The following is a 23,329-nucleotide window of genomic DNA, read 5'->3' on the forward strand; positions in this document are numbered from 1 at the left end:
ATTTGTTACGCAGAATTTGCTGCTTAGCAACTTTATTAAACTAAGCCCAGCCAGGAGCACTGAGAAATCGAGCCGTGTGAACGCGGACCGTGCGTAGCCTCCGAGCCAGCCATAGCGGACGTGTGATTTTACTAAACGACCGCCAACTCGCAAGGGTTGTTTCGCGTTGCATTGTGGGTAATGCAGAAGAAAGAGTGAGTGTGCGCCATTGCTCCTCTGCCCTCGTACGGTGTGCGGAAACCGGCATGTGTCGATTCCTCGCAAATTCTTCGCTAATTTCCCCCCTGTCGTCCAGTTGGAAACCCATCCAGTAGCCAGTGATAGCTCAAGCACCTCTTGACAGCATCTCGTTGTGTTTTTGTTGGTTTCGAGGTAGGTCGAAAGGGTGAATTTGGGGGTTGTTTTGGGGTCGGTTAGGGCCCGAACCGGCTGAGTGCAGACGCGGTGCGTCAGGACTCGTGCATTTTGGCTCTTGTACCGAAAAAGTGCCAATATTTCCGTGAAACATTTACCCTCAAAATTGTCCCCTTTGCTTCGTCTCCAAATGCCAGACGAACCTACTGTACAGTCTCTATGCTGTGGTACATGTGACAATACATGTGGATTGGAGTTGAGAATGCTTTTCAAAAGTCAAAAATTGGAATGTTAACGTCATGAACGTAATGTGTCGGCTACCGGCCGTGTGTGTATTTTTGTCGTCGGTTTCTGAACATGAGTCAGTGGCCATGACTGGTTTGCCAAAATGGCACAACTCAAAAATGAAGTGAATTATGTTACCATTAAAGTGTTGTCATTCTTCTTTGTTTGTCCTTTGCTTTGCCTATGTTTAACCCTAGCTAGCATTGTGTCACATGATATATTTCCACTTTCAGTAAATAATTTCCAGAAGTTTCTTTCAAAATAAATGTGTGTGTCGTTTTTACATGATTGTTGATTTATTAGTTTTTAGATAAAAAGTTCATTCAGATAAAAAGTTCATTAAAGTTTACATTTTTGATTTTCCGTACATTGCATTGTGCGCTGTATTATTTACATGAGTCATGTACCATCCAGACACTAACATGAGAATAAAAGAGTTTGTCAATAAATTCTTAATCGACAAAATTTACTGTTTTTTTTACTAAGGTAAAAAGGCCTATCCTGAAGATGACATGGAACGAACAAAGTAAATTATTGGACTTCCTATAATTTTTATAAGCACCAATAACAAACAAAATTAATATGAAACATGTGGGGAAAAAAACCTTTTTGGGGAAAACCCATGTAATCAGATTGGGACTGGAAACCCAATCCACATACAATACAAGGCTCCGGTCTATATAAGGCTAGGTGTCTTCGTACCAGGGTCCACAGAGTTAAAGAGGAGGAACAGAAACCACTGTAAATTTCAAGAGATGTCAAGTTCAGACACCAGCTAGGTGCAAGTTTTTTCAGAACCACCCCCCTCCCCACCCTTAAAAAAATATTCATTTGATTAGGGATTTTTGGGGTATTACTTGGATTACGGGATGTGCCCCCAAAAAATAGTGTTTTGAGAAAAAATAAAAAATAAAATATAAAATAATTCAATTTTGTGTTAAAAACCAAAACAAAATCGATCCACAACAATACTTACCACCATCAAAGTGCCACGAATCCTTAGCTGCTGCATTACCTAAAAGTATTTTTTGGGGTCGCTACAGCGCCCTGATTTACTCCGCACTGCTTGTTGCCTTAGTGGCGCTGTGAGTAAAGAGTACCGCATTGACCCAAAGACTACTTGTCGCGCCACATCCACAAACATCAAGGCTATGTTTTTTGAACAAAATGTTCCATAAAATTTCATCAGAACGAGCGCGCACATTTCCAAGTTTAGTGCTTTACATAAATGCGCTACTGTTGGTGACAACTGGGGGAAATATCTCGGCATTGAAACATAGGTTTCTATTGGAAACATTATTTCCTCTCCTAAATGAAGGTAGGGACTTGCCAATTGGCAATTATTACCCATTTTGGTTTTTCACAGAAAATGGTTGTGGGGCGTGGGAGCGTGAGACAGACCCCCTAAAGCTTGAGTCTCATGGCAGATGCATGAGACTTGGTTAGATACACAGTAGGTCTAGATTTCACCAGCATTTAGGCCAATAAACAATAAAATACATAAAAGGGTATGTTCAGACAGCATACTAAGTTAGACCCGAACCGGTTTAATTTTCGAGGTGGTCGTAAAAAGTTGTTCCCCTTGCGTTCAGAAAGCACCCCTATACGGTTTATCGATGGTTTAAAGAAGTCAAAGCAAACCAACCTCATTACTCTCATCCGGTTTATTGTCCTGTTCATTGGTCACCTTGTGTTTAAGTAATGATTACAAAGGTCACTGGGCCATCTGTTGAGAGTTAAACTGGATGTGCATAGCGTTTAACAATTTTAACTCGTTCGCATTCAACTCGATTCGGTTAAAAGTTTTAAGAGCGTTCCGACACACAAAGTTAAACCCAAATGAGTTAAAACTGCCTTAAAACCGACGTTAGTACTGTGTCTGAATGACCCCATAGACCAAATTTGTTCACACTCAATGTATTGAGTTGCAAATCAGGCCTGGAATTACAGCTTGGTTGCCCATTGTCTTGGCCTTGGTGCCCCTTCAGAAGTTTGCAAAGTGAAAATGACCTTGACCTAAAGATGAAATTCCTGGGCTGCAAATGATGGAGTTTTTTAGGAGCAATGGAAATGTACACGTGTAATTTGTATTGGGAAATCATTCACTGGTCCCTTGTAGCATCTTCACTATTCTGATGTCACATGATGCTGGTATACTGTATTATAATGAGACTGTTGGTACGACTGGAATGTAAACTTTACTACAAATGTTTTAAACAAACAAAATATCTTGCATCATAAAATAAATCTGAGGGATTAAAGAATATTTATCAGCTAAGCATAAAATACTTCGTTTTTTTTGTCTTCACTTGAATCCATGGCACAACCGTACATAACCAATTGCCATTCATTGGATTTACATGAAGGTGAGTTTGGGGGGGGGGGGGGGGGGCAGGTTACATGGACAGTGGTTGGCTCCCAGCCAGAATCCAGAACATTATTAATAATAATTCTAATGATAATAATGAGACTTATAATGCACACATATTCACCCTGCTGGGTGTTCAAGGCGCAGTAAAAAAAAACAACAAAAACAAAGATAAACAGACAACAAAATTAGTCCTTGAAAACTTGTGACATAAGATAAGTTTTGAAAAGATATTTAAATTTTTTGGTACAAAGTTGTAGAGAGTTCCACATGATCACCTGTGGGCAAGTGGGCCTAGGTGGAGCAGGCTTGCTCACAGAGGCAACGAAGGCGTTTGCCTCCATGCCCCCCCTGGTCATTGACTTGGTGCCCTTTAAACACTCCAGTAGAAATGTACTATTTCCTCATAGCGTGCTCTTTACCAAGCCGGAAATGCCTTGCTATATGTACTCCCTGAGGGAGTATGGGTTAGGTACAAGTGATGATACAATGAGAAAATGTGCAATAAAAGATTTAATACAAAATCAGGAGGTAATAGCTGCATCTAACGATTTGTGGCATCGACCTCCCTTGTCCCAGTTGATTTGTTAATGTTTTAGGGCGAGCCCCTTTATGCAACTTTACAAATATTAAGTATTGTTTGTAGCTTTGCATGGTGTTGAGACATAAGAAGAAACTATAAATAAATAGTAAACTTGCGGGTACAACCATGTATAAATCTCTCAGGGTGAGTGTTGGCTCTGAAAAGAGCCGGTTTGGTCTCGACGTTTCAAACAGTATACTCTGCTCCTGAAGACAAATATTATTGACCTGATAAAGAAGCCCCAGCATTATGAGAAATGTGTAATAAAAAATAAATTCAAAATGATTGAGATTAGTACAACAATACTATGAGGGCCTCGACATCTCTAAAACGTCAATATAAATACTCAAAAGACAAACTCGGTTAAATGGAAAAATATATGGAACAGCAGCATCGGGCGGCGGGCATATGAGACACAAACATACATTTTTGAGCGCCCAACTTAACTTGCACAATTTCCACACAGCAACCCCCCTCCCCAATGTCAAGAAGAGCCAATAGTCTTCTGCACGTGTACCCTGTTGTACCGCAACAAGACGTAGCATACATTAAAGCCAGTGGACACTATTGGTAAATGTCAAAGACCAGACTTCTCACTTGCTGTATCTCAACATAGATGCATAAAATAACAAACCTGTGAAAATTTGAGATTGATTGGTCCTCGGATTTGCGAGATAACTATGAAAGGAAAAAAAAACACCCTTGTCACACGAAGTTGTGTTTTTTTGTGTACTTTCAGATGCGTGATTGTGAGACCTCAAATTCTAAACTCGAGGTCTCAAAATCAAATTCGTTGAAAAATACTTCTTTCTCAAAAACTACTCCACTTCAGAGGGAGCCGTTTCTCACAATGTTTTATACTATCAACCTCTCCCCATTACTCGTTTCCAAGTCAGGTTTTATGCTATTATTTATTTTGAGTAATTACCAATATTGTCCACTGCCTTTAAAGTTAAAGTCTTTAAAGTTTATTTGTTCCTGGTTACATTTCCTGATCCCGAGTAGGACAGCTGAGCTCAATACTTTACAGACACAGTGTTACTTGGTTCAGATAAGTGCAAGAAGCTATAAAGGGCAACATTATTTTCATCCATGATATGAGTGGAAACAATGCTGCCCTCTATCTTTCTAATCTGTTTAGTCTTATGTTCATGACTGACATCACATTCAGCATGTTCAGGGAATGATTCCGTCCAGCAATTTAAGCGTACAGCTCTAGAAAGAAATTTAGACTGAACTTATTTTGTGCACACTGAATGCTGATATAGCAAGTCCAGGTTTTTTTTAAAGCATTTTGAATTTTGTTGTATAGCATTTTGCTCTGCTATACACTATGCACTCTGCTATGCAATGCAAGGGAAATCATTCACTGACATTATTTCAAAAAGCTACAGGTTGGATCATCAATTTTGTCATACATGTATGTATTAAAGCCATTGGACCCTTTCGGTACAGAAACAAAAATAAAAGTTCACAGATTTACAAATAATTTACAGGGTTTACAGAAGGTAATGGTGAAAGACTTCTCTTGAAATATTGTTCCATGAAATGCTGTACTTTTTGAGAAAACATTAAAACAATATCAATTCTCGATAGCGAGAATTGCGGATTTATAGTAAACACATGTCATGACACGGCGAAACGCGCGGAAACAAGGGTGGGTTTTCCCGTTATTTTCTTCCGACTCCGATGACCGATTGAGCCTAAATTTTCACAGGTTTGTTATTTTATATATAAGTTGTGATACACGAAGTGTGGGACTTGGACAATACTGTTTACCGAAAGTGTATAATGGCTTTAATAGGTTTGCTTGTTAACATTGGGATGTTTTTAAAAAGTTTTAAACAGTTTTACCCAATTAAAATTGGTTTAGCTTTCCTTATAATTTGACTAATGATATTAAATTTTCCTAATAAAAAAACTTATGGTAACGAGCAATGGAGAACTGCCGACAGGATAAATCATTGTGCAAAACGGATCCCTCCGAAGTAACATACTGTAGTTTTTGAGAAAGGGGTAATTTCTCATTCAAATATTTGAATGTAATAAAATAATTCAGGCATCCGAAAGGCAAATTAAGACAAATTTGTGTAACAAGGGTGTTTTTTTTCTAACAGTTTTCTCTTGTAACTTTGATGACCATTTTAGTCCATATTTTGACAGATATGTTATTTTAATGCATGAGATACACCAAGTGAGAACAGATCACCGGTCTTTGACAATTAGGCCTACCAAAGGTGTCCATTGTCTTTTAGGGTTAAAAACAAAGCTGACAGTAAAACAGAAATGAGACCTTCATTTTCTTTAAAGGCAGTAGACACTTTTGGTAATTACTCGAACTAATTATCATCATAAAACCTTTCTTGTTTACAAGTAATGGGGAGAGGTTGATAGTATAAAACGTTGTGAGAAACAGCTCCCTCTGAAGTGACGTAGTTTTTGAGAAAGAAGTAATTTTCCACGAATTTGATTTCGAGACCTCAAGTTTTGAATTTGAGGTCTCAAAATCAAGCATCAGAAAGCACACAATTTCGTGTGACAAGGGTGTTTTTTCTTTCATTATTATCTCGCAACTTCGACGACCGATTGAGCTCAAATTTTCACAGGTTTGTTATTTTATGCATATGTTAAGATACACCAACTGTTAGGACTAGTCTTTGACATTTACCAATAGTGTCCACTGCCTTTAAAACGATTTGGAAAATGAAGCCATCCCTTTTTCCTGTGGAATGTTTCTTAATCCCCTACAAATATAATACATTATTTTAAATCTTCTACATGTACAATTTGTGACTGTACATTTTGCTTTGTAGCTGCCCCACTGTTGCTTGGGGTTTTGTGACTGTTAAAGACTGGATTTTTTTTTCAATCATTGGAATTGGGTTTACCATGTTGACCTGCTCCTTTTAGAGCTCATAGCTCTGATTTGGATCTGTAGAAACGGTTAAAGTGGTTTTATTTATTTTTTCTCTTGTTTTTTTTAAACAAGTTGGAACATTTAGGAAAATAGACTGGCGCACAACTCTACAAAGCTATTCCAATATGAAGTTGCTTTATAGTACTGGTACAGTCAAATTTCCTTAGTTATAAATGTACATGTGTAGGACACATACCAAACATTAGTGCTGGGCGAGTAGTCAAATTTTGATATTCGGATACCGCTGCCCAACTATCCGAAATTAACCGGATATTCGAATAGTTTTTTTCGCCGCTAGAGGGCGCTATTAAAAAAAGAAAAAAAAGAAAATATTAAAAATATTTTTTTTTGCTGCTAGAGGGCGCTGTTCGTTTGTGAATGAGATCTTATCGGCAGATTGATGGTAGTTTTAGACAGTGTCACTCGGTTCATTCATAAAAATAACCGGATCTAATTTAAAGATGGCGATTTGCTTTTTCTTTTGATCGTGATTGACTCTACGTGAAGGAAAACTTTTGTAATCTTTGAACAAATTACGTCAGAAATGTCATTGTTTTAACTCTTCACGGAGGTGAGCATAGTTAAATACTTAATTTATGCTGTTTTATGTTGTCTTAATAGAAGTTTCATGAGGATTCAGACAAAACATTCCTATCAGTTGTCGCCCGACGTCCGCGGATATTCGGATACTAAAGAATATCCGGTTACTTGGTTGTAATTACAGAACTATCCGGTTTATAAATAGCTATTTGCGCCCTATGCGGATATCTGGTTAAGAAAAAAAAGGCATTCGCAGTTACGGATAGGAAAACCTATTCGCCATTAACCGGATACTTGAATAATTCACCCAGGCCTACCAAACATATTTCAAACAGATTGTTTTCTGTGTGGAAATATTTTGTTGTACAATTATACCATGAAAGAGATTACCATAACCCATGAAAGTAAAAATAATTGTTTTGTGTTTATTTTTTGTTTCCTCTACTCCAGACACCTTACATCCTGCTCACGTTGCCACCATGTCAAACATGGGTGTACAGTATACCCAAGCTGACGTCGCCAAGGGTCAAGAAGGGCCAGACGCCACGGCTAAACAGCCCGACGTTACCATCCTTCATCCAGCCATGAATCCCGCCCACCAAGGCATCCAACAGATCGTTAATTGTTTCCGCTTCGGCACGCCCTTCCTGAAGCAGCTTATCCTACAGGAAGCCGACGTGATTTATGAGTGCCGCGTTTGCCGCAGCCTGTTTCGTGGACTGCTGAACTTTGTCGAGCACAAGAAGTGCTTTTGTGTTGAGCGTGCCGGCGTTGACGGCCATGTGGTCGGTAAGCGACAGAACACTGATGCCAGAGAGTATGGAATGTCACCTGAAGAAGCCGCCCACATTCTGTCTTGGGGAGCCTCCATCCCTGACAAAGACATCAGAACAAAATCAGAAGGCACTTCAACAAAGAAAGGTGGCACCTCAAAGCAGTCCAGTAGAGGAGTGAACTTTCAACTTGTCAAAGATGACCCTGAGGACTCTAAGTTTGTTGTCCTTCGCCAGATCCCAACCACATCAAGAGCGGTGGAGCAGCAAGTTGTCAGGCCTGATCAGATTCTCCACGAGGAACAGATCAACAAACTAAGTGCATTCAACTCTCTGAGAGATCATGGCGAAGACACCTCTAAGATTGTCGGTGAGATAACCATCCGTCAGGCTGCCAAAGCAGGAAGAATCCCTACTGCTACATTTGGGGAGAAGAGAGACACACTGCACACCCTGCTTAAGACAGTGAATACTCAAGTTTACCTGGAAAAATGTACCTCTCCTCCCTCTGACATGGGGAAGAAAGACTCGCTACGAGTTGAAGTAGAGACCCCCAAATCTGCAGTGAGCCCAACTATGTCTCGGTCGAGTGTTTCACCACGTGTTCCTCATGCTGACAAGAAGTCTAGCAGTGTATCTCCTCGACAGAAGAAGACGACTGCTACTCCCCGTTTAACTGCGCAGCAGATATCTGCAAGGAACACCTGCAAAGTGTGTAAGAAGAAGTGTAAGAATTGGACTGCCCTCGCATGGCACATGAGAATCCACAAGAAGCCACTCTTCAAGTGTCCGTTGTGTCAGTATCGCAGCCCATCTGTGTACAATGTGCGTCGCCACATCCAGGCTATGCATAACCTGTCCACTGACAGAGTAGATGAACTCCTGAGTCGCAAGATCGAGGAAAAGGGTGAGGAAAGCTCCGAAAGCAAGAGTGCTCAAAATAACAATGACAGCAGCTCCTCGCCAACTTGTGACATCTGTTTTAAGACATTCGCCAATCGTCGTAATGTGGCACGGCACAAAGTCATCCATGAGAGAGAGAAGTTACAGGCTGAAGGGAAGTATACTCCTGCATCCAACGCTACCCAGGAGGAAATTGCCAGGGGCAAAGTCATGCAGACCATGGATGAGAAAAATATGCGTTGTCGTCGCTGCCACAAGCAGCTGTCGACAGTGCGGCGACTGCAGCAACACTGCTGTAACCACTTTGGTTACAATCGGTACAGATGCCGTATGTGTCCCTATGAAAACAATGACTACACACAGATGCGCCGTCATATGATGGGCAAACATGGCCGGCAGTTCCGTACCATTCAGCAAATTTCAGAGGCTATCAAATCCATGAAGGTCGGGGTCTGGATCAACTTGACTCAGAGTCAAAACACTGATGATTCCGATTCTAAAAAAGGCATTGGGTCAACGAGCAAATCAGTCAAATCTGAAGAGAAGAATCCAAAGCAAGGAGCAAGCTCAAAGGGTGGAAGCACTCATTCTAAACAGACTACAGCATCTACGAAGCAGTCTAGCACATCTGCCAAAGCGTCTGCAGCTGAGAAGACTAGTACCAAAGGAACAGATGACGTCAAAGGCAATGTATCTCCATCTCCAGTTAGACATAAGACCGAGTTGACAACAAGTAAAGTCACTGAGAGCCCATCTAAGGATACAGCATCCTCGTCAACAAGCTCTCCAGGGACCTCAAGGAGATCTTTAGTCGATTCAGTTGTCTTGGGGAAGGAGAGAGAGACTCCGATGCGTCAGGCAAGACTGAATCACCGAAGCGTCTCGCCTAAAGGTCCACGAGAGAAGGAGGAGGAAGAAGACAAAGCCTTGCTGCAAACGATGATGGACAAGAAGAACATGAAGTGTCTCAAGTGCAAGAAGCGGTTTCAGTACCACAGCTCATTGCTGCGACACACCCGCATCCACCTCCTGGAGGAATCCTCGTCGCTGGAGCAGGGCAGCAATAAGAAAAACCAGGAATCCGCCTCCAAGAAGGCTCAAGCCATCAAAGCCATGATCAACCCAAGTCAACTGCGATGTCTGAAATGTCGGAAGCGTTTTACAAGCATGAGCACACTCAAACAGCACGTTGGACGCCATCTTGGATACAGCACCTTCAAATGTCGGTATTGTGGGTATCTGTCGCACAACTACTCCTGGTTTAAGAACCACCTTTTGATGAAGCACCCTACTCAAGTTGGTACTGTCGAGCTAGGACAGCTCATAGGCAGCATGAAGACAAAGTAAAGGTCTACTAATATCCTTTGTTTAAACAAGACTTGAGGTACATAGTTAAAGTAGAATTTGCATGCTGTGCTTTTTTAGATGAACGTAACGAGTCCAGCCGTCGATTTCACAAAACTTTTCCTAACTTAGGATGAATCTTATGACTTAGGTCGAGTCCCAACCCTGCACTGTTGCATGCAGACCTTAAGATTAATCCTAAGTTAGGACGAGTTACTCGTCCTAATTACACGAGTCCTAACTCTTTGTGAAATCGACGGCTGATGAGGAACAAAAATTATTTTGTTTACAAGGGACAGTGTGCAGAGCTGCCAACTCTCCTTGATCCTGCAGAAAGTTCCATGAAAAAAAGAAAATCTTTCCGTGGTCTGATAAACAAATTTTAAAATCTCCCTGATTAAGGAGGAAACGTTTTCAATACTCCCTTATTGTTGTTCAAAATCTCCCTGATTGCAAGACGCAAACGTTGGCAGCTCTGCATACCAACTGCAGACACACCATGGGCAGGGTCCTCAAGTTTGCAGGTTGGACTGCTAAAGCTGTGTTCCCGTTGAACTTTTTTGTTACATGTAGTTAAAGTACCGTGACTTTTTGTAGAATGACAAAATTAAATCCAATGGGAACGCATGGTAAACTGGCCTCGACCTTACCGCAGCCACGGTAATTTGACAGGGCCAAAAAACGGGATCTGCTCACACAGTAGAATCTATACACCTAAGCCAGTCACAGTAACTTTCTGCGTGGCTGCAAAGAAAAAATCCAATGGGACCACGGGGTAAGTGTAAACATTAGATGTCATTATAGTTTTGTTAAGCTTTGAAAAGACATGCCAATGTTGTGAGCTAGGTCTTAACACTTTTTGGCAATGTGTGAGTTTTTTGGATGCCAATCTTGCCCTTGATGAAGTACAACAACTTCTTGAAGTACAAAAAATCATCTTGAAATGGACAAGGGGGACTATACATAAAATCAAATCTAAAACTCCTAAAAGACCAACAGCAGTTCAACAACTGAAGAACTGTTAATAATAAATTGTTAGCAAGATGTAAAATTGTTAACCTTATGGGCAGGAAAATCAAATCTATTAAATCAATTATGTTTGAGATTTCACAATCTTTTCATGGCATGATGTGGCCGTGCGATGTAGTACATCCGACTTATGTTCTGGGGTGGATTTCACAAAGAGTTAGGACTAGTCTTATCTCGAGTGAGGACCAGTTACTTGTCCTAACTTAGGAATATCCATGCAATTTGTATATCTCCTAGGACTCTTTGTGAAATCCTCCCCAGGTGTCTGGGGATGAGTCATCATGGTTTGGGTTTGAATCCCGGTCATGACACTTGTGTCCTTGAGCAAGACCCTTTATTATTATTGCTTCTTGATGTACCTGGGGTCGATTTACCAAAGAGTTAGAACTAGTCTTAGGAGAAAAACTTAAGGCTAGTCCATAAGTTAGGACGAGTAACTCGTCCTAACTGGAGATAAGACTAGTCTCGTCTCATAAACTTAAGGCTAGTCCATAAGTTACGACGAGTAACTCGTCCTAACTCAAGATAAGACTAGTCTCATTTCGATGTGAAATCCACTCTTGGTAGAGATTGTTTTTGTGATTATTTTAGCTTCAATACGGCTTAAGGAATTAAGTACATCTCCCACGGTGACCAGGGGTAATAATGTTGAGGCACCATGAGTGTCACCTAGTGACAGATTTGAAAACTTTATAAGAAGCCACTATTATTATTATTATTTGCTGAAGTGCAGTAGTTGTATAAAAATGTATATATAGTATAACATGTATAATGAATGTTTTAATAGAAAAATGCAGAGAAATGGCTGTTTCTCCACATATTATTGTTAACCACCAATATATGGAATTTGTTTTATTTTATGAAGTGTCTTATACAATTTATCAAGGAATTCCCAGAAAGAAATGTATACAGGGAAGAATTCTAATAAAATTCCTAGCACAATATTATTATTCAAACATAGACAGCAATAGCACTTCTGTGTCTGATATCTAACGCAGACGCATTATAGGTTTCTATATTCCACGAATGCACTTGTGATAATGAATTAATCTCTATAAAGCAAACTTGATGCATAGCTTTAAAATAGCGCAATACGCAGAATTGATAGAGCGGAGTTTGATTTGGGCCACAATTAGATCAGGTTTATATCACAGTCTTATTCCTATGGATCGACTAATCAGAATTGCAGTAGTAATTGTGATGCAACTCCTGGAAAAATCCTGGCATATCAATTAAATCCCATTTAAGGAAGAGTTGCAAATTTGTGGATAAACTAAAAACATGATCAATGACAGATAACCCATCCGGTTCCTGTTTTAGTACAAATTTTCTGTTGATACATTTTCTGCGTGAATTTCAAAACAGGAACGTACAGCCAACCCTCGTTTTAAAGAGCACTGTTACAAAGAAGTTCTGCTTATAAAGAGTACATTCTGAAGTTTTTAATCTCAGTTTTGCTTTTGTGTTTCTTTATTTTGCTGTCCTCTCATAACAAATGTTCCTTTTTTAGAAAAGAGGAAGTTGGCCTATCCCAGTTCTTTCGTAAAGAGAGTCGACTGCACATTGTGTGATGTTTATTTGAATTTTTGTCTTCATATAATTTGTTGAGAGTTGACAGTAGGATTTCCTGAGATTGAATGGAACACGGAGATAACTGTAAAGTTTTCTTTGAATTATCCTGTATTTTCACAATTTGTTTTGGGAAAAAAAACCTCCCTATCCTTAAAGGCAATGGACACTATTATTACTCAAAAATATTTTTGGCATAAACTCTTACTTGGTTACAAAAAGAGAGATTTTGATAGTATAAAACATTGTGAGTAAGGGCTCCCGCTGAAGTAACAAAGTTTTTGAGAAAGAAGTAATTTTCCACGATTTTGATTACGAGACCTCAGATCAAGCATCTGAAAGCACACGACTTTGTGTAACAAGGGTGTTTTTTCTTTCATTATTATCTTGCAACGTCGCAGACCAATTGAGCTCAAATTTTCACAGGTTTGTTATTTTATGCTTATGTTGAGATCCACCAAGTGAGAAGATTGGTCTTTGATAATTACCAATAGTGTCCACTGTCTTTAAGAAATTAAAAGGGTAGGTTGCTGAACAACTTTTTGTTTTACATGGCCTTGGGTTGTTATTTTAAAAAGACATCGGATGTCGTGATTTTTTTAAGGCTGATTCACATTTGTATATATATATAAAAAATAATAAAAAATCGTATGCATTTAAATCGTTACTTATTTTGCTTTAAAAAAAATAATGTACATAATCATTGTACACATTATAAGAAATTTCATTTGACCCCCAAAAAATAGTGTTTTGTGCAATTTGCTGTTTCAAATGTAGCTTGAAGATTATTGCATCGGGTCAAAATTCCAGTTAAACTCGGTTAACTTTAGGGACTGTTTTACCTGGATAGTGTCCGATTTCCGTTTAAAACCATCTGGTTTAAACGGTGTTCAACAAAGTTAAAACCATGGTTTTGTCAAAATTTCATTTTAAACCACCTGGTTTTAACTGAAGCTAGTTTTACCAACTGGTTTTCAACTGGTTCCAGTTAAACACAGTTTAACTGGGTTCCATGGAGGTAGGATTAGAGGTTCTACCCAGTTTAACCAGAGTCAATCCAGTTTAACTAGGTTTCAACGAGAATTTTGACCTGGGGAAGAGATGTTTTCAGTTCTACTGTTGGTGTTTTAATACTTGTAAATCTGGAGTTTGGAATCAATTTATGCAAAAAATTAAATGAACTGATCAGATCAGGGGCCGATTTCACAAAGAGCTAAGATTGATCTTAACTGCAAATCAACCGAGTTGCTAAGTAAATTGTGATGTTGCAATAAAAATCACTATGGTAATACTGACAAATTGTCTTAATATGAGTTGTAGAGCTATGTGAAATCGACCCCTGACCTATATGTGAGTCTGTTGGAATCATTAAACATTCTATCCATACAACAAAATCTGTTAAAAAGTTAACAAATAATGTAACATATTTGTTATAGAGTTACTGTTTTTAACAATTGAATTTCAATGCTTCCCGTTTATTGAGTGATGTGGCTGTATTGAAGGTACTGGACAGTATTGGTAATTGCTCAGAATAATTGTTAGCATAAAAACTTACTCGGTAACGAGCAATGGAGAGATGTTGATCTAGTTGTAAAACATTGTGAGTAGCATAGTTTTTGAGAAAGAAGTAATTTCTCAGTGAAATATTTGAATATGAGAAAGACTAAAGGCCTGAGGCCAAAGCTTTTCTCAGTCATCTGAAAGCACACATTAATAATGATAGTAATAAAAAAACAGTTATATAGCGCCAAATCCATTAAAAACGCTCCCAGGCGCAGTAAAAACTTTCAAAATTTTAACCATAAAAACAATATTGTGTACAACAAGGGTGTTTTTCAGTGATTAGTTTCTTTAGGTTTCAAATTTTCACAGGTTTGTTATTTTGTGCATTTTTGTGTTGGGCTACACCAAGTAATATTATTGTTCTTTGACAATTACCAAAAGTGCCCAGTTCCTTTAAAAATGGAAGTTACAATTTTGACAATAATATACTCTTAGTACTGCTGTGTATTTTCAGCCAGTTTGCGCATCCCAATGGGCAAATTGTCATTTTGCACATGTTAATCTGAATTTGAGGAATTGCATGGTAAGGTATCAATGTATGGTTTGCGGTAACACCATGTGTGTATCTACTTGCTAGGTAGATCATTGAATTGAATTGAATTGAATTGAATTGTTGATTTGTCAAGTATAAAAATGTTCCGTTGAGAACTTGTCTTGCTTTATATTCTACTACCATGAAGTAGATTTTCAGAAGTCTCACGAATCTGAAAAGCCCTAAAAGTCTGAAATCCTGCAAAATCCTAATCAGGAAGTTATCTGAGTTTGTGGGATATGGTAGTCTGCATGGCAAAGTAACAGATGATTATCAATGAAACAAGCCTATAAAAACATCAGGCCACTAGCAATTTTTTTAATTTTATGCCAGGACATTGTGAGTGGTTACAAGCAGTTTGCAATAGCTAATTTTATTTTCTCATTCAGTAAATGCGATGGACTTTTCTCCAAAACAAGAGAAAATTTATCAAATTTTCAGGATGTTTTTTTTTGAGAGAGGCAAAAACGCACAATTTTTAAAGGATATTTGTTTGGGTGCGTTCGATTAGCTTCCCTGGGTCGACCCTGGTCTGCCCCCGGTATGTTCGAATAGCTTTAACGTCATTCCAGGGGCTCACGATCAGCCCCCATACAGTGCCCTGCTTGTGGAGTGGGTCACTTGGGGGCTGGCCCCAGGTGCATGACGTCACCACGAGAGGGTGAGTGATCATTCGACTAGCTCTTGTCAGGGGCTCACCCGAAGTAGCATCAGTGGGGTCGACACAGGGAAGCTAATCGAACACACCCAATATATATTCAAGTTTAAAACATCATGATCTTCCAACCATATTAATTTCATAACAGATGCTTTTATGTAGCCCAAAGCGGCAATCAAGGCAACATGTCCCTTTCACAGTAGAGGACATCTATGTTTTTCAAACAATACAATCTCATTCACTAAATTTTGGTGGAGTTTATTGCCGCAGCAACAGGCAACTCTTATCTATTTTCCATGATGTTGTTTTGAAAGGGGCATCATAGAGATGAAACCTGTAGGAAAAGTTTGCCTGCTTTGAGAGAAAATTGCATTTTTTTCCTTCTTTTTTCAATCGGGTCGAAGCCGGGCCCAGTATCATTAGCCTTTTTGAGGTATGGCGGTTGTGATAGGAATGCACTGTTTGGTTGAGGTGTAATACACACAAATTTACCCAAACCTTATAAGATAGTGTTGTAGTATTGTGTCCGCCATATCTCAAAATGGCTTATTGAGCTGCTTTTAAGCAACAATAAAATGGCTAGACAATACCAGAATAAGGTTATATAACAGCCAAAATACCATGTTGTGTGTACAATACATGACTGGTATGCTGCCTTTTTGTGCTTAGCAGGAAATCTCAAAGCAATATGTCTGCTAAAGTAGCTTTATGATCAAATTGATTAAATTCAACCTGTATGACACCTTTTCAGGTGACAATGTCATGGCTCTCTGCTTACCGTCGAATTCTGTGCTTCTGATCACCATTCTCTGCTTTCACGGCAAGCGCAGAATTTCTGCGCTAGCTGTGTAACCGTAGTATGCCTAGTAACTGTGAAGTACGTATGCGCACAAGCCAAAATTCCCCGCCAAACCATGTAATTGCTTGACGTATAAGCTTAGAACTCCCTCCTTCCGCAAGCCCCAATTCTTTGCTTACGGTATGTAGAGCCATGAAATTGGGTCCAGTTTTACTCCACTCAGTTCAGTCAGGACGTTGTAGGGTCTCATCTCTGGTATATTTTGATCAAGTTTGTTGGCTTTTGTAGACCCAGAGTCTTGAACAAAATGTTGTGTTTTATTCGAGGATGTGTTATGTATTAATAAAATGTATAGTTTGTGATATAGAAGGTGTTTTACAGTAATTGACTTCAACTTTTTGTTAAGTATTGCTTAGTTTTGGTCAGGCAATATATCTTCCTACTTTAGTCGGTTTTTCCAAGTTTTCCCTTGGGAAAAATCTGAAAAATTGTGATTTAAAGGCCTGAAATGTCTATAAAAAGCCCCCACCATGTGTACTAGGTCATCCCTTGATAAAATGCTCCTATTTTTTCCGCGGGGCTAAATTATCATGCCTGTTTGGTAGATTTTGGTTGCCATGACCGAGTTTGATGGACTCTCGTTCCTGTGTGGTTATGCTCAGCCAGACTGGTTTATTAAAGGGACCCACAATATTCTTCATGGCCTACAACTTCATGAAGTTTAAAAAAGTATTAAGAGCCTTACTTTTTGAACTACGTTACTTTTGCATTGCAAACTTTGCTGAAAGTGACAATGTTTTTAGTGCGGGTTATGATCCCTGGCTGAACAGCAGCTACAAGTAGTATGGTCTGACTGGCACCCCGAGCAAACATTGACAATAATATGGAGAACGCCACCATTCGAGCTTAGAGAGCTCAGTTGGTAGAGCACCGGCACGCCAATTCAGAGTACGCAGGTTCAAATCCTGCTCTAGTCAATTGTCTAGGTTCAATCCAAAATGTTTTCAAATTTACCCAGTCAGTTTCCCTTGTGGCTTATTACTTGATACTTATTAATTGTAGCAGCTTTAGGGCCTTGTCACATGAGGTACAGGCGCACCCATGGCAGGTTCTAGGCAATCTCCAAGAAAAAATCCAGTTGAATGTTCCAGGTTTTTTGGGGGGGATCGCGTTGATATTGTTTGAAAAAATACTCATGTGCTGCCATATGGTCCTGCAGCATGCAAAGTAGTTGGTTGCCTCAAAGTTACACAGAAGAGTTACCTCTTTTGATAAGGCCCTTAAAGGCACTGGACACTATCGGTAATTACTCAAAATAATTGTTAGCTTAAAAGTTTACTTGGTAACGAGTAATGGGGAGAGGTTGATAGTATAAAACATTGTGAGAAACGGCTCCCTCTGAAGTAACGTAGTTTTGAGAAGTAATTTTTCGCTGAAGTATTTGACTTCAATTTGGAGACCTCAGAATTAGATATTGAGGTCCCGAGATCGAGCATCTGAAAGCGCACAACTTCAGGTAACAAGGGTGTTTTTTCTTTCATTATTATCTCGCACCAATTGAGCTCAAATTTTGACAGGTTTGTTATTTTGTGCATATGTTGAGATACACCAAGTGAGAAGACTGGTCTTCGACAATTACCAATAGTGTCCAGTGTCTTTAAACAGTGAGATCCAGATAAGTGTCATTTGGCACTGGGCTCGTGTACCTATTGTTCTTTATCCATGCTGTAAATTGAAGTAGACTTAGTTATTATTCTGTATATCTTTACAACAAAACGTTCACTTCAATAACTGTTGATTCTTGTTATAATAAATATATTATATATCTATCTTTTCTACATAAAATGAATGTTTTTGTCAATCTTTGTGTAAAGTTCTATTTGGAATAAAATTGAGGAATAAATATTTTAGTTGATGTTCATGAAGGATTTCCAGCTAGTTCAATTATTTGTATTTGTCAGCATTTATCAGCATTTTCAATCAATCAATCTTCAAACATGTTTAAATCATCATCACTCTAGTTGTCTATTCCAAGGCGCTTAGCAAAGTGAAGAAAAATTTAAGACAAAATAGTTCACAGTCCTTTGTTTGATAACCCAGGGTTAGGCCAAGGTTTTATCTACACTATATGTCTCTTATATGAACTGGGTCTAAGACAATGAAGTGCTTTCCAAGTCAATTTTTCTTTAACCCTAAGCCTAACCCCTCACTGAAATACACCTGTAAAACAACAAAATCTTTTAGCATCAAGCAAACATATTACAAGGGGATTTTCCAACCATGACCATCTTTATAGACCATGTGACCCATGTTTACATTCAAACCGCCCTCTGTTGACAAAACACTGTATACAGTACGTCATGTTTCGCCGGGCAAAAATACGCATAGTCATGGTAAGATTGCATATACTTTCTAGCTGGCTGCCAAAACACAAAGGTTTCGCCCGGCGGTATGCGCACGAATTATGTTATGGTTTTCGAGTGACGTCAGAGGTCACATCGTCTACCATGTAAAGCGTGAGGAGCAAATTCGTGAAAATAATTTTTGAAAAACAGGGAGAGAGAGAGAGAGCTGAAACACTTTTCTGAGAGATCATAATAAATACACAGAAGCCCCAAAAACCCATTAAAATTTACTATGCAAAAAAAAATATATAAAAAAAATGCAACAAGTGTTCAAGTTTAAACATTTCAATATAAACAAATTTATTTATAATCAGGGAGATTTTCAAAATAACTGGGCCCACTTGCATGGCTCTGCTTACCATAAGCAAAAAATCGCTAACAGAAGCGGGGAACTCAACGCTGATGTCAAGCGTATTTCATTTTGGCAATCGTGTACTCTGCGTTACTAGACATTACACAGCTACACGTAGCACAGAAATTTGGCGCTTGCCTTGTAAGCAAAGAATGGTGATCATAAGCGTAGAATTCGGTGGTAAGCAGAGCCATGACATTGAGCCCTGAACATAAAAATATTGGTTGATTTTCAGGGAACTTTCTGCAAAATCAGGGAAAGTTGGCAGAGCACTGAGCAGATCCACACTAGGGTTAAGGTTATGGGCAGGATTAAGTTTAGGGCTAGGGTTTTGAAAATACACAAGGGCTGTCTGAAGATACATGTAGGGGTGTAACCAAACATTTACACTGGTTATAACAGTATAACTATTTTGTTTACAAATTGTTAACATTCTTACAGGGGCAATACCACTTATATCAGGAAACACTTGTAACATTACGATAAAAAACACATAGGCTTAAAGGCAGTGGATACTACTGGTAATTGTCAAAGACTAGCCTTCACAGTTGGTGTGTCTCAACATATGCATAAAATAACTAACCTGTGAAAATTTGAGCTCAATCGGTCATCAAAGTTGCGAGATAATAATGAAAGAAGAAAACACCCTTGTCACACGAAGTTGTGTGCGTTTAGATGGTTGATTTTGAGACCTCAAGTTCTAAATCTGAGGTCTGGAAATCAAATTCGTGGAAAATTACTTCTTTCTCGCAAACTATGGCACTTCAGAGGGAGCCGTTTCTCACAATGTTTTATACCATCAACCTCTCTCCATTACTCGTCACCAAGAAAGGTCTTATGCTAATAATTATTTTGAGTAATTACCAATAGTGTCCACTGCCTTTAACGGGAAGGTACATGTTTGGTAATTATCAAAGATCAGTCTTCTCACTTGCTGTATCCCAACATAAGCATAAAATAACAAGCCTGTGAAAATTTGAGCTCAATCGGTCATTGAAGTTGCGAGAAAAAACACCCTTGTTGGAAGAATTTGTATGCTTTCAGATAAGAATAAAAGACTTCTAGCTAGAAGTCTTTTATTGTTTACCTCTTTCTCAAAAACCACAATACTTCAGAGGGAGTCGTTTCCCACAATGTTTTATACTACCAACACCTCCCAAATGCTTGTTACCAAGTCAGTTTTTAAGTTAATATTTGTTTTGAGAAATTACCAACTGTGTACCTTCCCTTTAAGACAATTTCATTAAGACGACTTTTAAGAAGTGAGGAAAACCGACACAATGATTAGGGTTTGTTTAAGCCAACATACTACATGTTTTTTTTTTATGTAAACAGCCAAGTGAAAATATCAGAAGTTAAGTAAATGAACAATTGGAATTCTTTAGGAAATAAATAAATAAAAAAACACTAAAAGTGAAAAATCAGAAGTTAAGTAAAAGTAAAATTGGAATGCCTAAGGAAAAAAAAAAAAAAAAAAAAAAATAAAATGTTCAGTTGTACCCAACATAGTTTCTTCATTTTGAATCAACACAGATGAAACGTGAATAATCTTATAAAAAAATAAAAAAAAATAAAAAGAAAAAAAGTCTGAAAACTCTCATCCCAGCAGGGCCCTGCAGTAAAGTAAGTTCATGGCAGAATAACGGATGACATGTGACTCCTATTCCACCAATCAAATGACAAGGATCTATGTGCCAGTTAATTAAAAATAAATACATGGCACTATCAAGATAAGTGGTTGTGCTCACTTACATGTTTGTACACTTTATGGCATTACGTAGAGCATAAAGCCCGGTTCATACTTTCTGCGAGTGCAAATGCGATACGAATTTTGACGTCACAAATTAGCAATGAAGAATTCTCAACAGTTGAGTTGTAGTCCAACTCCTGCGAAACATTTGCTGTGAAAACAGCTATGTGACGTAAAAATTTGCTTCACTTTGCATTTGCAGGAAGTATGAACCGGGCTGACAGAACCCCTATTACAACATTGTTTTCTCAATTAATGAACAACCTTTTGTCAAAATTTATTTCAAGATTAAAGATTTTAATTCTAGTTGCCTACGTGAGAAGTACGAAATAAAAATCAAATACAAAACAATGTGAGTTCTCATACATCCCCCGCTATACTTTCTTATCTCTAAATTGCACCAATTAGAACCACATTCCAACAACCTAAGGATTGCATTTCCAAAAAAGGAACACAAATTCTTGCAGCTACTTTACCTCAAAACTGTACAATTCTTTAAAAATTCTCAAATAGTTTAACATGATGTTATAACAATAATAATAGTTGCTTCTTATTTAGAGCGCATATCCAACATTCAGTGACGTTCAAGGCGCTTAAAAGGAACATGTTGCCTTGGATCGGACGAGTTGGTCTATTAAAAGCTTTTGTAACCGTTTTTTATAAAATGCATATGGTTGGAAAGATGTTTTAAAAGTAGAATACCATGATCCACACAAGTTTGCCTCGAAATTGCGAGGTTTTCCTTTTACTGTGCGAACTAACACGGTCGGCCATTTATGGGAGTCAAAATTTTGACTCCCATAAATGGCCGACCGTGTTAGTCGACGAGGTAAAAGGAAAACCGTGCAATTTCAAGGCATGTTTGTGTGGATCATTGTATTCTACTTTTACAACATCTTTTTACCCATGTGCATTTTATAACAAACGGTTAAACACGCTTTTCAAAGACCAACTCGACCAATCCAAGGCAACGTGTTCCTTTAACATTTAGTATTTTCCTGCAAGGTATGTGGGACTAGGTTTGAAATATGAGAACTACTCCTTTTACAAACCTCATGCTCATCAAGTGTTATTTGCCCATTTGGTTTGTACAGTTCAACATTTTTACAGTCCAAATCTAAAATGGAATACAAAAAAAAATCAAATTCTCTACAAAATACAAAGAAAACAAAATACTGTTTGGTACTAAAGTAATAGAAAGACAATGCAAAATTCTATAAATGGAACTTAATAAATAAATTTTGACATGTTTTGCAAATTCTAACTCACACAGGGTTTCAAGGGAAATAGCTTTGGCTTACAAGCAAACTTAAGAAAGTTTGTACTCGGATGAAAGTCTGAAATTTATCATACATGTATGTGTAACCTAAAGTCTCAGAGAATTTTCCAAACAGGTAAAATTTTTGGACAAAAGCCTTAGATGAGAGATTAAGGTAGAGACATGCTTAACTCTTGTCCAAGGTGGGATTGGAACAAGGGACCATAGAGATGGAATGTGGATTACAGACACTGGACACCTTTGGTAATTGTCAAAGACCAGTATTCTCACTTGGTGTACTGTATCTCACTTAAAATGCATAAAATAACAAATCTGTGATAATTCGGACTCGATTGGTCATCGAAGTTGCAAGAGAATATTGTAAGAAAAAATTGCCCTTGTTGCACAAATTTGTTCCATTTCAGATGCCTTCAGGCCTGAAGTCTTCGAGTATTTGAGTGAGAAATTACAGTTTCTCAAAAAGTATGTTACTTCAGCGATAGCCGTTTCTCACAATGTTATTCTCAACAGGTCCCATTGCGCTATACCAAGTAAGTTTTTATGCTAAAAATTATTTTGAATAATTACCCATAGTGTCCAGTGCCTTTATGACTGTGCTATTCAAACCTGGTGATGAGACTTGGTGTATTCAGTTTGCAGTAACGCCATGTATATAATATATAAACTTGCTGTGTAGATTTCTTCTTAAGAAGTTTCTGACTTTTTATTCTACTGCCAAGGAGTACACTTCTAAGTTTGGGAAACTTGGTTAAAATGAAAACACAGTGCATCACAATTTACATTTTTAAAATATTTTTTTCGTTTTGCATTTTTACAGCTTTGCATTTCAGAGGGCATTAAAACAGTGTAATGGTTTATGCTTTCAATTATTTATTTTTTTAGCATTGACAGCTTAATCGATGCATATTCAAATATCCACTTTATAAAATGAATCAATGCATAATCAAAAATCAATTTTCTGAACTTAATCTGTGCAAACTCAAAGATGCTTTTGTTATTTAATTAATGAAAATTAGAATGTCCATTTCTTATATTCAATGCATATTTAAATATCAATTATGTAACTCATCATTGCATATTCAAATATATTTTTGTTGATGTAACATTTGAAAAAGTTGAACGTTTGCTTCATAACAGTTCGGGTTCCCACCTAAAGCATAAGTAATGCATATTACTTGAGAATGGTTCATTTTTCGCACTAATTGTTCACAGAAATATAGAGGGGGGTTTCTAAAGTCAAACTCAGTTTTGTGATCCACAGGCATTTTGAGTAAACCTTAAAAGAGCTTAAAATTTATAAATTTCTTATACATTTTGCTTTGTGCC

General features: G+C 38.1%; 1 protein-coding gene across 1 annotated transcript; it reads left to right on the forward strand.

The window, feature by feature from the left end:
* The first annotated feature begins 211 nt into the window (after positions 1-211).
* Positions 212-10,222, forward strand: LOC117300582 (zinc finger protein 800-like). The gene is made up of 2 exons (XM_033784243.1): positions 212-372; positions 7,498-10,222. Exon 2 carries the CDS (start codon positions 7,527-7,529, stop codon positions 10,068-10,070), a length of 2,544 nt encoding a protein of 847 aa, XP_033640134.1. The 5' UTR covers positions 212-372; positions 7,498-7,526; the 3' UTR covers positions 10,071-10,222.
* Positions 10,223-23,329: the final 13,107 nt, after the last annotated feature.

Source organism: Asterias rubens, chromosome 16 (assembly GCF_902459465.1).
Source record: "Asterias rubens chromosome 16, eAstRub1.3, whole genome shotgun sequence".
Classification (NCBI taxonomy): Eukaryota; Metazoa; Echinodermata; class Asteroidea; order Forcipulatida; family Asteriidae; genus Asterias; species Asterias rubens.

Coding starts and splice junctions, on each gene's coding strand:
- LOC117300582 (XM_033784243.1), top strand. CDS start 7,527: ATGTCAAACATGGGTGTACAGTATACCCAAGCTGACGTCGCCAAGGGT.